Here is a 13,445-nt window from a genome sequence, read left to right as displayed (position 1 = left end):
AGAAATTAAAAAAAAAGATTTTGGAAAACAATTTGGCATGTCCTAAAGGGGAACCCAGATAACCACGATGGTGTGATCACTCACCTAGAGTCAGACATCCTGGAATATGAAGTCAAGCGGGCCTTAGGAAGCATCACTACAAAGTTAGTGGAGGTGATGGAATTCCAGTTGAGCTATTTCAAATCCTAAATGATGATGCTGTGAAAAGTGCTACACTCAATGCCAGCAAATATGGGAAACTCAGCAGTGGCCACAGGACTGGAAAAGGTCAGTTTTCATTCCAATCCCAAAGAAAGAAAATGCCAAAGAATGCTCAAACTACTGCACAATTGCATTCATCTCACATGCTAGTAAATTAATGCTCAAATTTTTCCAAGCCAGACTTCAGCAATACATGAACCATGAACTTCCAGATGTTCAAGCTGGTTTTAGAAAAGGCAGAGAAACCAGAGATCAAATTGCCAACATCCGCTGGATCATCGAAAAAGCAAGAGAGTTCCAGAAAAACATTTATTTCTGCTTTAGTGACTATGCCAGAGCCTTTGACTGTGTGGATCACAATAAACTGTGGAAAATTCTGAAAGAGATGGGAATACCAGACCACCTGACCTGCCTCTTGAGAAATCTGTATGCTGGTCAGGAAGCAACAGTTAGAACTGGACATGGAACAACAGACTGGTTCCAAATAGGAAAAGGAGTACGTCAAGGCTATATATTGTCACCCTGCTTATTTAACTTATATGCAGAGTACATCACGCAAAATGCTGCGTTGGAGGAAGCACAAGCTGGAATCAAGATTGCCGGGAGAAATATCAATAACCTCAAATATGTAGATGACAACACCCTTATGGCAGAAAGTGAAGAAGAACTAAAGAGTCTCTTGATTAAAGTGAAAGAGGAGAGTAAAAAAGTTGGCTTAAAGTTCAACATTCAAAAAACTAAGATCATGGCATCCAGTCCCATCACTTCATTGGAAATAGATGGGGAAACAATGGAAACAGTGTCAGACTTTATTTTTGGGGGCTCCAAAATCACTGCAGATAGTGACTGCAGCCATGAAATTAAAAGACACTTACTCTTTGGAAGGAAAGTTATGACCAATCTAGACAGCATATTCAAAAGGAGAGACATTACTTTGCCAGCAAAGGTCCATCTAGTCAAGGCTATGGTTTTTCCAGTAGTCACGTATGGATGTGAGAGTTGGACTGTGAAGAAAGCTGAGCGCCGAAGAACTGATGCTTTTGAACTGTGGTGTTGGAGAAGACTCTTGAGAGTCCCTTGGATTACAAGGAGATCCAACCAGTCCATCCTAAAGGAGATCAATGCTGAGTGTTCATTGGAAGGACTGATGTTGAAGCTGAAACTCCAATACTTTTGGTCACCTGATGCAAAGAGGCTGACTTGTTTGAAAAGACCCTGATGCTGGGAAAGATTGAAGGCAGGAGGAGAAGGGGACGGCAGAAGATGAGATGGTTGGATGGCATCACTGACTCAAGGGACATGAGTTTGGGTAAACTCCGGGAGTTGGTGAAGGACAGGGAGGCCTGGCATGCTGTGATCCATGGGGTCACAAAGAGTCGGACACAACTGAGTGACTGAACTGAAAGGCTATAAAAACATCCATAATATTTGACCTCACTTCTGGAATCTATTTTAAGAAAATAATCCACTATCACAATATAAACTTCAACAGATACACATACACAAACGCTCTAAACAGAAAACAACTCCAAATACCAAGAGGTTAAGCAAATTTCATCTACTGAATGAAATATTACTCAATTATTCCATAAATTTAAAGACTCTAGTAAAATCCAACCACAATGTTAACAGAAAAGCATAATGCAAAACTGTACATATATTAAAATATAATGAAGCAAAAATGTATGTAATTATATTCTTTTATTAAACACTGCTGCTAAGTCGCTTCAGTCATGGCCAACTCTGTGTGACCCCATAGACGGCAGCCCATCAGGCTCCCCCACCCCTGGGATTCTCCAGGCAAGAACACTGGAGTGGGTTGCCATTTCCTTCTCCAATGCATGAAAGTGAAAAGTGAAAGGGAGGTCACTCAGTCGTGTCCGACCCCTAGCGACCCCATGGACTGGAGCCCACCAGGCTCCTCTGTCCATGGGGTTTTCCAGGCAAGAGGACTGGAGTGGGGTGCCACTGCCTTCTCCGTATTAAACACTGAACAAATGTATATTATGCACCATGCACTTTTCTGGTTATTGAGATAAAATTCATGCATTCATGAAGCTTGTTGTCCCAGTGGTTTTGTATGCAGCAATATTTGAAAGGAAATACACAAAGTCAACAGTTGTTAGGGTAGAAACATGATGGATAATTCTTTTCACCTCATTTTCAAATTTCCGCCAATAGTATATAGTCTTTATAATTTAAAGATCTCAGGAAATGCAAAACAAAGGCAAGGGATTTTAACTCACCTTTTAATGTTAGATAATTCTTTCTTAGTGTTTTTACTTCTTGTCTGAAACAACGGGAGAAACCAAAGTACTAAATTAACATACGTACTGAAATTTGCTTAAAAGCTTGGATTTACCCTCCCAAGTGATACCTTGCTCATTTCTGCCCAAGTCTGCAAAAATCCTTTGAATAGTTCATTGTCATCATCTCGATTTTCAGGAGTCATTTCTAAAGGCCCAGGAGGTATCAAAGGCTGTTATAAAAAATAGGAAAAGAAAAAAAACACTTGGTTGTCACTCTGCCTTAGAATTCAAGCTTGAGGTTTCTCTTTACTTTCAATATCCACTAAGGGGTGACATATAGTTAGCAATCAAAAACAGTTGTTCAGTGAATGAATGCCAAGTATCCTGTAAAGTAAAAACATGTATTATCTCATTTAATTCCCTTAACAATCCAGTGAATGAGATATCACATTTCAAAGACAGTGGAATGAAACAGAGAAGTTAATTTGTCCAAAGTTACACTGCCCATAGAGTTGCTTGGAATTGATTCAGATCAGTTCAATTTCATTACTCAAGTTATTACTCTGTATCATTTTTTATATCAGGGATTATAACCCACAAGTCATGAAATCATTTTAATATGTTATAACCAACAGTGCGCTTTATTGAATGAGAAAAGAATAGACCAGAAAATACAAAAGTACATCATATGTAGTAAGGGTTAAGTATCATTTCACAAAAGGTTTGTTTCAGTTTTGTGTGTGTGTGTCTGTGTGTGTGTGTGTGTGCGCACCCATGCGTGCACACGGAGTGGATTCAATGTAAGTTATTTCTTATCATGGATGCATAGAGGCTTCAAAAAATGAGCTACTCTCTCCGTAGCAACTTAATTTCCAATTAGCTCTCAAAGCACCATGCTAATGAGTACTATCTTCCAAGTTATAATTAAGCACTTAGATATAAAGTATTTAAAAAGTAGATGCTCCTGAATAAAAAATAATCTTACTCAGACAATAAATTTGGTAAATAAAACTCTTTCCAGTCACTGACAGCATAAATTAAACCACAATATAGGACCTCCATCATTATTATCACATATTATTATTAATATTACCATTTATTGCTTACTAAGTAATATAATACATTCAATATAATGTAAGAACCTTTATCCGTCATACCACCCCTTGTGAGAGGTTTCTGTTATTGTTGCTGTTTTAAAAATAGGGAACCTGGGGCTCAGAATGGCTAAGCAATTTACCCACAATCCGACATAGGTAAGTCTGCAGAAGTATATAATCCGGTCTTTCATGAGTTTGAAATCTTACTCATTAAACCATATTAGTTAGTTCAGTCTCTCAGTCGTGTCCGACTCTTTGTGACCCCATGAACTGCAGCACGCCAGGCCTCCCTGTCCATCACCAACTCCCGGAGTCCACCCAAACCCATGTCCATTGAGTTGGTGATGCCATCCAACCATATTAAACCATATAACAGTCAAGTATTAAATTAATGAAGTACAAATTAAACATACTTTACTGACTTTTTACTCTATTTTCAAACACTTCAAATTTTTCAGTATTTTATTGATTTAGTATATTATATTTGCACTCTTTCTTACATTTTCTTCTACTTCTAATTCGGTCTGGGTTGGGGCTGCTGGCAATGGGACTCCTGAAGGATCAACTTTTAGTAATCGCATTGACCTTCTACATCCAGTTCCATTTTCTTTTTTCTTGGGTTTCTTCCTGAGGAGTGGAAGGAAAATCATGTTATACTCATAAATGAGTTATATGGATTTATTACTACCAAGGAGAAAACTTCTAGTAGTGTATCTCACACATATAGTCAAACACTGCAAAGATATATATACATACCTACACTAATTTTAATTTAAAGTTTGGAAACATGTAACTATTCATTATGGGGAGGTAAGGGATATTAAATTAAGACATACATATTTAGTCAACTATTAAGCAGCCATAAAAAAGAATGAAATAGATCTTTATGTGCAACGACATGAACCCTAAGATATAAGATGCAAAAGAGAAGGTACAGTAGATGTTGAATATGGTTACATTTGCTTTTTCACAAAATACATACATGTACATTTGTAACTGGTGAGATTACCAATGGAAGAATATCCATGAAAATATTAACAGTGGATTACTCTAGGGAGAAGGGTGGAGAACTAAGGTCCAAACTTACAAAAAAAAAAAAAAAAAAGACAACTATTTCATTGCATTTGCTTCCATATAGTCTACCTTGTAAAATCATAGATACCCTACTTTTTATTTATTATTTTTTCATTTAAAAAAGTAGTTCAGAGGCTTCCATGGTGACTCAGTGGTGGGGAATACACATGCCAGTGCAGGGACGGAGGTTCAATCCCTGGTTTGGGAAGATTCCACCTGCTATGCAACAACCAAGCCTGTGTCCTGCAGCTATTAAAGCTCACAGCCTAGAGCCTGTTAACTGCAATTACTGAACTCATGAACCAAGACAACTGAACTCATGCACTCCAAAATACATGCTCTGTAACAAGAGAAAAAAAAAAAAAAAACCTGTGCACAACAAAGACTCAGCACGGCCAATAAATGAATAAATAAATAAAATTAAAATTAAGCAATTATGAAATAAAAACAATGTGCTTTTGGACTTCCCTAGAGGTACAGTGGATAAGAATTCCTCCTGACAACACAGGGTATACGGGTTGGATCCCTGCTCAAGGGAGATTTCACACCACAGAGAAAGAAACTAAGCCTGTGTGCCACAACTACTGAGCCCACGTGCCGCAACTACTGGAGCCTGCTTGCCAAAAGTCTAGGCTCCACAACAAGAGAAGCCACCACAAACAGAAGTGTACACACCACAGCGAAGAACAGACCCTACTCACAGCAACTGGAGAAAAGCCTGCCCAGCAACAAAGACCCAGCACAGCCAGAAGTAAATAGACTAAATAAAACTATGAAAAAATAATTATCACCAGCCAAAGTTAATTTTTAAAAACTGTTCAGAACTACCCTGGTGCCTTTTTGCCCGACATCTTAGCGAGGCAGCAGTGGTTGCAGCTGCTCTCCGGGCTTCGCTATGCCGCCCAAGGACGACAAGAAGAAAGATGCCGGAAAGTCGGCCAAGAAAGACAAAGATCCAGTGAACAAATCTGGAGGCAAGGCCAAAAAGCAGAAGTGGTCTAAAGGCAAAGTTCAGGACAAGCTCAATAACCTAGTCTTGTTTGACAAAGCAACATATGACAAACTCTGTAAAAAAAGTTCCCAACTATAAGCTTGTAACTCCAGGTGTGGTCTCTGAGAGACTGAAGACTCGTGGTTCCCTGGCCAGAGCGGCCCTTCAGGAACTTCTTAGTAAAAGACTTATTAAACTGGTTTCAAAGCACAGAGCTCAAGTGATTTACACCAGAAACACCAAGGGTGGAGATGCCCCAGCTACTGGTGAAGATGTATGAACAGGTCCCACCAGCTGTACATTTTGAAAAATAAAGCTTTATTAAATTTAAAAAAAAAAAAAAAGAACTACTCTGGTGATACACTGGTTAAGAATCCCTCTGCCAAACAAGGGGACACGGGTTCCATCCCTGGTCTGGGAAGAGTCAACATGCCACGGAACAACTAAGCCCATGTGCTGTCACTCCTGAAGCTCTCGCTCTAGAGCCTGAGTTCCAACAACTAAGCCCACGTGCCACAGCTCCTGAGCCAGCGTGACCAACAGCCCAAATTCTGCAACAACAGAAGCCAATGCAATGATAAGATCACGCACCACAACTAGAGAGTAGCCCCCGCTCTCAGAAACTAGACCCAAAAAAGCCTGGGCAAAGCAACAAACATCCAGCACAGTCAGTAAGTAAATAATAAATAAAATAAAAAGCTTCACATAGACAACATGCTGCAATCATGAAATAAAAACAATGTGCTTTTGGACGTCCCTTGTGGTTCAGCAGATAAGAATGTTCCTCCCAATGCAGGGAACATGGATTCAATCCCGACTCCAGGAAGACTCCAGAGCAACTAAGCCTGTGAGCCACAACTACTGAGCCCCCTTGCCGCAACTACTGAAGCCCACTTACCAAGAGCCCACATGCCTAAACTACTTAGAGTTACAAATTCCAGTTCCAAGGCTAAGACTCCACGCTCCCAATAATATGGGGCCAAGGTTCAGTCCCTGGTCAGGGAATGAGAATCCACACGCCACAACTAAAAGATCCCACATGGACAACTAAGATCCAGTGCAGCCAATTAAATAATAAAAATAAAATAAGTATTTTTAAAAACCAAAAGACAAACTCCAGGGAAAACTAGACAGCTACAGATAAAATTATGAAATTAGAACATTTTGTCATAACCATATACAAAAATAGACTCAAAATGGATTAAAGACTTTAATATAAGACCTGAAACCATAAAACTCCTAGATGAAAACATAGGTAGTACACTCTTTGACAGTGGTCTTAGAAATATTTTTTAGATATGTCTCCTCAGGCAAGGGCAGCAAAAGCAAAAAATAAAATGCAACCTAATGAAACTTAAAAGCTTTTACACAGCAAAGGAAACCAACAAAATGAAAATGCAACCAACTGAAGGAAAGATTTTTGAAAATGATATAAACGGTTAATATGTGGGGACTTCCCTAGCAGTCCAGTAGTTGGTTAAGACTCCAAGCTTCCATTGCAAGGACATAGGTTCAATTCCTTGGGGAACTAAGATCCTGCATGCCATAGGGCGCAGTCAAATAAAAAGCTTAATTTCCAAAATATATGAACAGCTTACACAATTTATTATATTTTAAAAAATCTGATTAAACAATAGGCAGAGGATCTGAACAGGCATTTTTCCAAGGGAGAAATACAAGCATAAATTAAAAGATCAGAACTACCATATGATCCAGCAATTCCACTTCTAGGTACTTATGCAAAGAAAACAAAAACACTAGTTCAAAAAGATACATGCACCCCAACATTCATAGCAGCATTTTTTATAACAGCCCAGTTATGAAAGCAACCTAAAGGTCCATCAACAGATGAGTGGATACACACACACACACACACACACGAATACTACTTAGCCATAAAAAAGAACAAAGTTTTGCCATTTGCAACATGACTGAATCTGGAGGGTAGTACGCTTGATGAAATAAATCAGACAGAAAAAGACAAATACTGTGTGTTATCACTTACACATGGAATTTAAAACATAAAATGAATGAATATAACAAAACAGAAACACACTGACAGATACAGAGAACAAATTAGTGGTTACTGGTAAGGAGAAGGAAGAGAGGAGGAGGAATATAAGGGTACGGGAGTAAGAGGTAGAAACGACTTTGTAAAAAATAAGCTGTAAGCATATATTTATAGCACAGGAAATATAGCCAATATTTTATAATAACTATAAAAGGAGTATAATCTATAAGAATTTTAAATGACTATGTTGTACACCTGAAACTAATACTGTAAATAAACTATACCTCTATTTTTTAATTAAAAATAAAAATAATTTTAAAAAAGATATGCCACAGAACAAACAAAAACAAACCAGGGTGGTCCACACAAAAACCTACACATATGTTTATAGGAGCTTTGCTCACAACTTGCCAGACTGGGAAGCAACCAAGATATCCTTCAACAGACCAATGGACAAATAAACTGGGGTATTTCCAGACAACAGAAAATTCAGTTCAGTCAGTCAGTGTCCAACTCTTTGCGACCCCATTGACTGTAGCACACCAGGCTTCCCTGTCCATCACAAACTCCCGGAGCTTGCTCAAACTCACGTCCATCAACTCAGTGATGCCATTCACCTATCTCATTCTCTGTTGTCCCCTTCTCCTCCTGCCTTCAATCTTTCCCAGCATCAGGATCTTTTCCAGTGAGTCAGTTCTTCGCATCAGGTGGCCAAAGCATTGGAATTTCAGCACCAGTCCTCCCAATGAATATCTAGGGTAGATGTCCTTTAGGATTGACTGCTTTAATCTCCTTGCTGTCCAAGGGACTCTCAAGAGTCTTCTCCAATATCATGTTTCAAAAGCATCAATTCTTCATCGCTCAGCTTTCTTCACAGTCCAACTCTCACATCCATACATGACTACTGGAAAAACATAGCCTTGACTAGACGGAACTTTGTTGGCAAAGTAATGTCTCTGCTTTTGAATATGCTATCTAGGTTGGTCATAACTTTTCTTCCAAAAAGCAAGCATCTTTTAATTTCATAGCTGTAGTCACCATCTGCAGTAATTTTGGAGCCCCAAAAAATAGTCTCTCACTGTTTCCATTGTTTCCCCATCTATTTGCCGTAAAGTGATGAGACCAGATGCCATGATCTTCATTTTTTGAATGTTGAGTTTTAAGCCAACTTTTTCACTCTCCTTTTTCACTTTCATCAAGAGGCTCTTTAATTCTTCTTCACTTTCTGCCATAAGGGTGGTGTCATCTGCGTATGTGAGGTTATTGATATTTCTCCTGGCAATCTTGATTCCAGCTTGTGCTTCCTTCAGCCCAGCATTTTTCATTATGTACTCTGCATATAAGTTAAATAAGCAAGATGACAATACACAGCCTTTCAGTTCAGTTCAGTCGCTCAGCCGTGTCCAACTCTTTGCGACCCCATGAATCGCAGCACGCCAGGCCTCCCTGTCCATCACCAACTCCCGGAGTTCACTCAGACTCACGTCCATCGAGTCAGTCATGCCATCCAGCCATCTCATCCTCTGTCATTCCCTTTCCTCCTGCCCCCAATCCCTCCTAGCATCAGTCTTTTCCAATAAGTCAACTCTTCACATGAGGTGGCCAAAGTACTAGAGTTTCAGCTTTAGCATCATTCCTTCCAAAGAATTCCCAGGGCTGATCTCCTTCAGAATGGACTGGTTGGATCTCCTTGCAGTCCAAGGGACTCTCAAGAGTCTTCTCCAACACCACAGTTCAAAAGCATCAATTCTTCGGCACTCAGCCTTCTTCACAGTCCAACTCTTACATCCATACATGACCACTGGAAATACCACAGCCTTGACTAGATGGACCTTAGTCAGCAATGTCTTTGCTTTTGAATATACTATCTAGGTTGCTCATAACTTTTCTTCCAAGGAGGAAGCATCTTTTAATTTCATGCTGCAATCACAATCTGCAGTGATTTTGGAGCCAAAAAAATAAAGTCTGACACTGTTTCCACTGTTTCCCCATCTATTTGCCATGAAGTGATGGGACCAGATGCCATGATCTTCATTTTCTGAATGTTGAGCTTTAAGCCAACTTTTTCACTCTCCACTTTCACTTTCATCAAGAGGCTTTTTAGTTCCTCTTCACTTTCTGCCATAAGGGTGGTGTCATCTGCATATCTGAGGTGATTGATATTTCTCCTGGCAATCTTGATTCCAGCTTGTTTCTTCCAGTCCAGCGTTTCTCATGATCTACTCTGCATATAAGTTAAATAAGCAGGGTGACAATATACAGCCTTGACGTACTCCTTTTCCTATTTGGAACCAGTCTGTTGTTCCATGTCCAGTTCTAACTGTTGCTTCCTGACCTGCATACAGATTTCTCAAGAGGCAGGTCAGGTGGTCTGGTATTCCCATCTCTTTCAGAATTTCCCACAGTTTATTGTGATCCACACAGTCAAAGGCTTTGGCATAGTCAATAAAGCAGAAATAAATGTTTATCTGGAACTCTCTTGCTTTTTGATGATCCAGAGGATGTTGGCAATTTGATCTCTGGTTCCTCTGCCTTTTCTAAAACCAGCTTGAACATCAGGAAGTTCACGGTTCATGTATTGCTTAAGCCTGGCTTGGAGAATTTTGAGCATTACTTTACTAGCATGTGAGATGAGTGCAATTGTGCGGTAGTTTGAGCATTCTTTGGCATTGCCTTTCTTTGGGACTGGAATGAAAACTGACCTTTTCCAGTCCTGTGGCCACTGCTGAGTTTTCCAAATTTGCTGGCATATTGAGTGCAGCACTTTCACAGCATCATCTTTCAGGAATTCAAACAGCTCAACTGAAATTCCATCACCTCCACTAGCTTTGTTCGTAGGGATGCTTTCCAAGGCCCACTTGATTTCACATTCCAATGTCTGGCTCTAGAGGAGTGATCACATCGCCATGATTATCTGGGTCGTGAAGATCTTTTTTGTACAGTTCTTCTGTGTATTCTTGCCACCTCTTCTTAATATCTTCTGCTTCTGTTAGGTCCAGACCATTTCTGTCCTTTATCGAGCTACCCCACGTCCGAGGCCAAGGACGGCGGCCGAGAGGAGCTACCCCACATCCGAGGTCAGTGGCGGCTGGGAGGAGACACCCCACGTCCAAGGTCAGGGGCGGCAGCCGAGTGGAGCTACCCTATGTCTGAGGCCAGGGGAGGCGGCCAAGAGGAGCTACCCTGCGTCCGAGGTCAGGGGCAGCCGGGAGAAGCCACCTCGCGCCCGAGGCCAGAGGCGGCAGCCAGGAGGAGCCACCCCGAAGCTGGAGGCCAGGGGCAGCGCCTGAGGCCAAGGGCGGTGGCCGGCGCAGGAGGGCCTAGAGGAGCTATCCCACGTTGAAGGTCAGGAAGGGCAACGGTAAGGAGATACCCCTCGTCCAAGGTAAGGAGCAGTAGCTGTGCTTTGCCGGAGCAGCCGTGAAAAGAGACCCCACGCCCAAGGTAAGAGAAACGTCAACTTTACAGATAAAGAAAGAAAGATTATATAAACTGTCCAAAGTTAATACCACAGTTATAAGTTGCTAAATTGAAACTTGAAATCAAGTTTGCCAAATTTCAAAAGTTATGCTCTTTTTTCTATATAACTGCTCCTCTAGCTGCTGGATACTAATCTTTACACAACTATTAAGTGCTGGAACTTTGTGACTTAGGTGATTTAGGAAAAAAAAATCACTAATCTTTGCTAATAAAATAATATACAAAGGGAAGTCAGATCCCACATGCCACACTGAGCAGCAGCCAAAAATATACAGATGTATGCAAATATAAAGCTAATGATCAACTGACAACAGCACAGCTGCTATTATCTTTCAGTGTCAAACACTTGTTGGTTCCTCTTGTAACAATTTTTCACACTTGCAAATACCGGTCATAATTAAAGGTTCAGGTTTTCTCAAGCTAGTTGACCTATACCAGAATCAAATCAATTAAATGATGTTACATTAGCATCTAGTACTAAAACAATGATTTAATGATGCCAAGATTTTCAGTTTCTTCATTTATACATAAGCATTATTAAAATGCAGAGAAGAGAACCTAAGGCACCCTAGAGGTCAAATCCTGAAGCTTCCACTTAAAAGCTGGGTTTTTTTTTTTTAACCTTTTTTTTTTTTTTTTTTGGCCATGCCACATGGGATGTGGGCTATTAGTTCCCCAATCAGGAATCGAACCAGCACCCCCCGCATTGGAAATGGGGAGTTCTTAACCACTGGACTGCTGGGGAAGTCTTTAAGAGCTACTCTGACCTTGAGCAAATGACTTTACCTCTTTGAGTCTGTTTTATATCTCACAAAATTTTTGCCAGAATTAAATGAGATAATATAGGATGTTAGGTCCTATTATCTATAGGACCTAAAAAATTTTTCGGTCACTGCATTGTATTTCAGAGAAGGAAATGGCAACCCACTTCAGTATTCTTGCCTGGAGACTCCCACAGACAGCAAAGCCTGTGTCCCTAGGGTCACAAAGACTTGGGCACAACTGAAGAGACTTAGCAAGCATGCATGGTATTTCACAGATGTGCAACAAATGTTCATTTCCTTCCTATATTCTAGGAATGGGAAAGAAAAAACAAAAAAATAAAGTAGAGGAATCTTTAAAAACAGTTTTTTTAGGGAAAAATAACAACAATTTAGTGGTAAAAAAAGATTTCTCTCAGAGTTCCCTGGTGGTACAGTGGATAAGAATCGAACATGGGTTCGATCCCTGGTCCAAGAAGATTCCGCGTGCCATGGAGTAACCAAAGCCCGGGTGCCACAACTACTGAAGCCTGTGTGCCTGGTACCCATGTCCCGCAACAAGAGACACCACTGCAATGAAACACTCACGCACTGCACCTAGGGAACAGCCCGTGCTTGCCACAATTAGAGAAAGCCCACATGGCAATGAAGACCCAGTACAACCAAAAAATATTATAACTATTTTTAAAAAAAGATTTCCCTCCATTAGCAGCGTAATAAATATAAATAAAATTCAGTCCTCAAGATTTTATTTCCTCTACAGTCCTTTGATGACGATGAGAACTTTAGAGTTATTAAAAGGTAGTATTCCCTCAGAGATATAAATGATTAAACCAAATTACTGTTTCTGATCTGCTACTTATTGTACTATGTAGAACCATTTTTTCAAATTATAAAACAACTCAGCAATGTATCATGGTATAGGAAATGTAAACCCCATCTTTTACCTTTTGGATTCAGGAGGCTGTCTCTTCTTTATCATTTCTCGGAGCCTTGCAGCTGACTATAAAATACACAAAACATAATACATGTAAAAATACTATCATATAAAAAAATAATACTGTAACTACATAGCTTACCTTCTAAAACATTTGAGGATCTGCTACTATATGCACACTAAGCCAAGATCTATACAGGAAGTAAAGAACCTTGAGATGTGACAACTGCTCTTGGCAATAGACAAGAGACAAATACACTATCAATAATAAAGAGAAGTATATAATACTATCTAAAGCACTAACATTCTGATTCCTGGGCCCAGGCTACTAACAAGTTTACATAAGTAAACATTTATTAAATATACTATTACAAATTTCCAAGTTTAACTTCTACTTCAGGCAACCCTTTGTGGGTGTTTTCCAGAAAAGTTACAGGTTATACTTCCATAAATCAATAGTAATTTCTGTTAACTAAAGTCAAAATCAGAGATATTTTTGTCTCCATTTCTGATGAATTTTCAACTGTTAGTGAGTGACTCAGCAATTTAGTGCCTTATATTAACTCACCCTCCCTCCTCAAGACGCAAATACACACTGAATATTTAGGAATCTGGTATGCCCAGAAACTACTTAATAAAGCCAA

The 13,445-nt window shown here is 39.8% G+C and overlaps 1 protein-coding gene and 1 pseudogene across 8 annotated transcripts in view; one reads left to right on the top strand and one right to left on the bottom strand.

Annotated features, from left to right (window-relative positions):
* Window positions 1-13,445, bottom strand: part of WDR76 (WD repeat domain 76) — a 51,247-nt gene that overhangs the window by 24,982 nt on the left and 12,820 nt on the right. For all 8 annotated transcript variants that reach the window (XM_042235371.2, XM_042235368.2, XM_012098915.5 and 5 more), the window contains 4 exons: window positions 12,812-12,867; window positions 4,048-4,174; window positions 2,579-2,680; window positions 2,448-2,491 (listed from right to left, as the gene is read on the bottom strand). In XM_042235371.2, the coding sequence (XP_042091305.1) occupies window positions 2,448-2,491; window positions 2,579-2,680; window positions 4,048-4,174; window positions 12,812-12,867 (329 nt within the window). The remainder of the gene's footprint in view (window positions 1-2,447; window positions 2,492-2,578; window positions 2,681-4,047; window positions 4,175-12,811; window positions 12,868-13,445) is intronic.
* On the top strand, window positions 5,487-5,939 carry LOC114109070 (small ribosomal subunit protein eS25-like; annotated as a pseudogene).

This window comes from Ovis aries, chromosome 18 (assembly GCF_016772045.2).
Source record: "Ovis aries strain OAR_USU_Benz2616 breed Rambouillet chromosome 18, ARS-UI_Ramb_v3.0, whole genome shotgun sequence".
Taxonomy (NCBI): domain Eukaryota; kingdom Metazoa; phylum Chordata; class Mammalia; order Artiodactyla; family Bovidae; genus Ovis; species Ovis aries.
The sequence above is the reverse complement of the archived record's forward strand: the minus strand, read 5'-3'. Positions and strand labels throughout refer to the sequence as shown.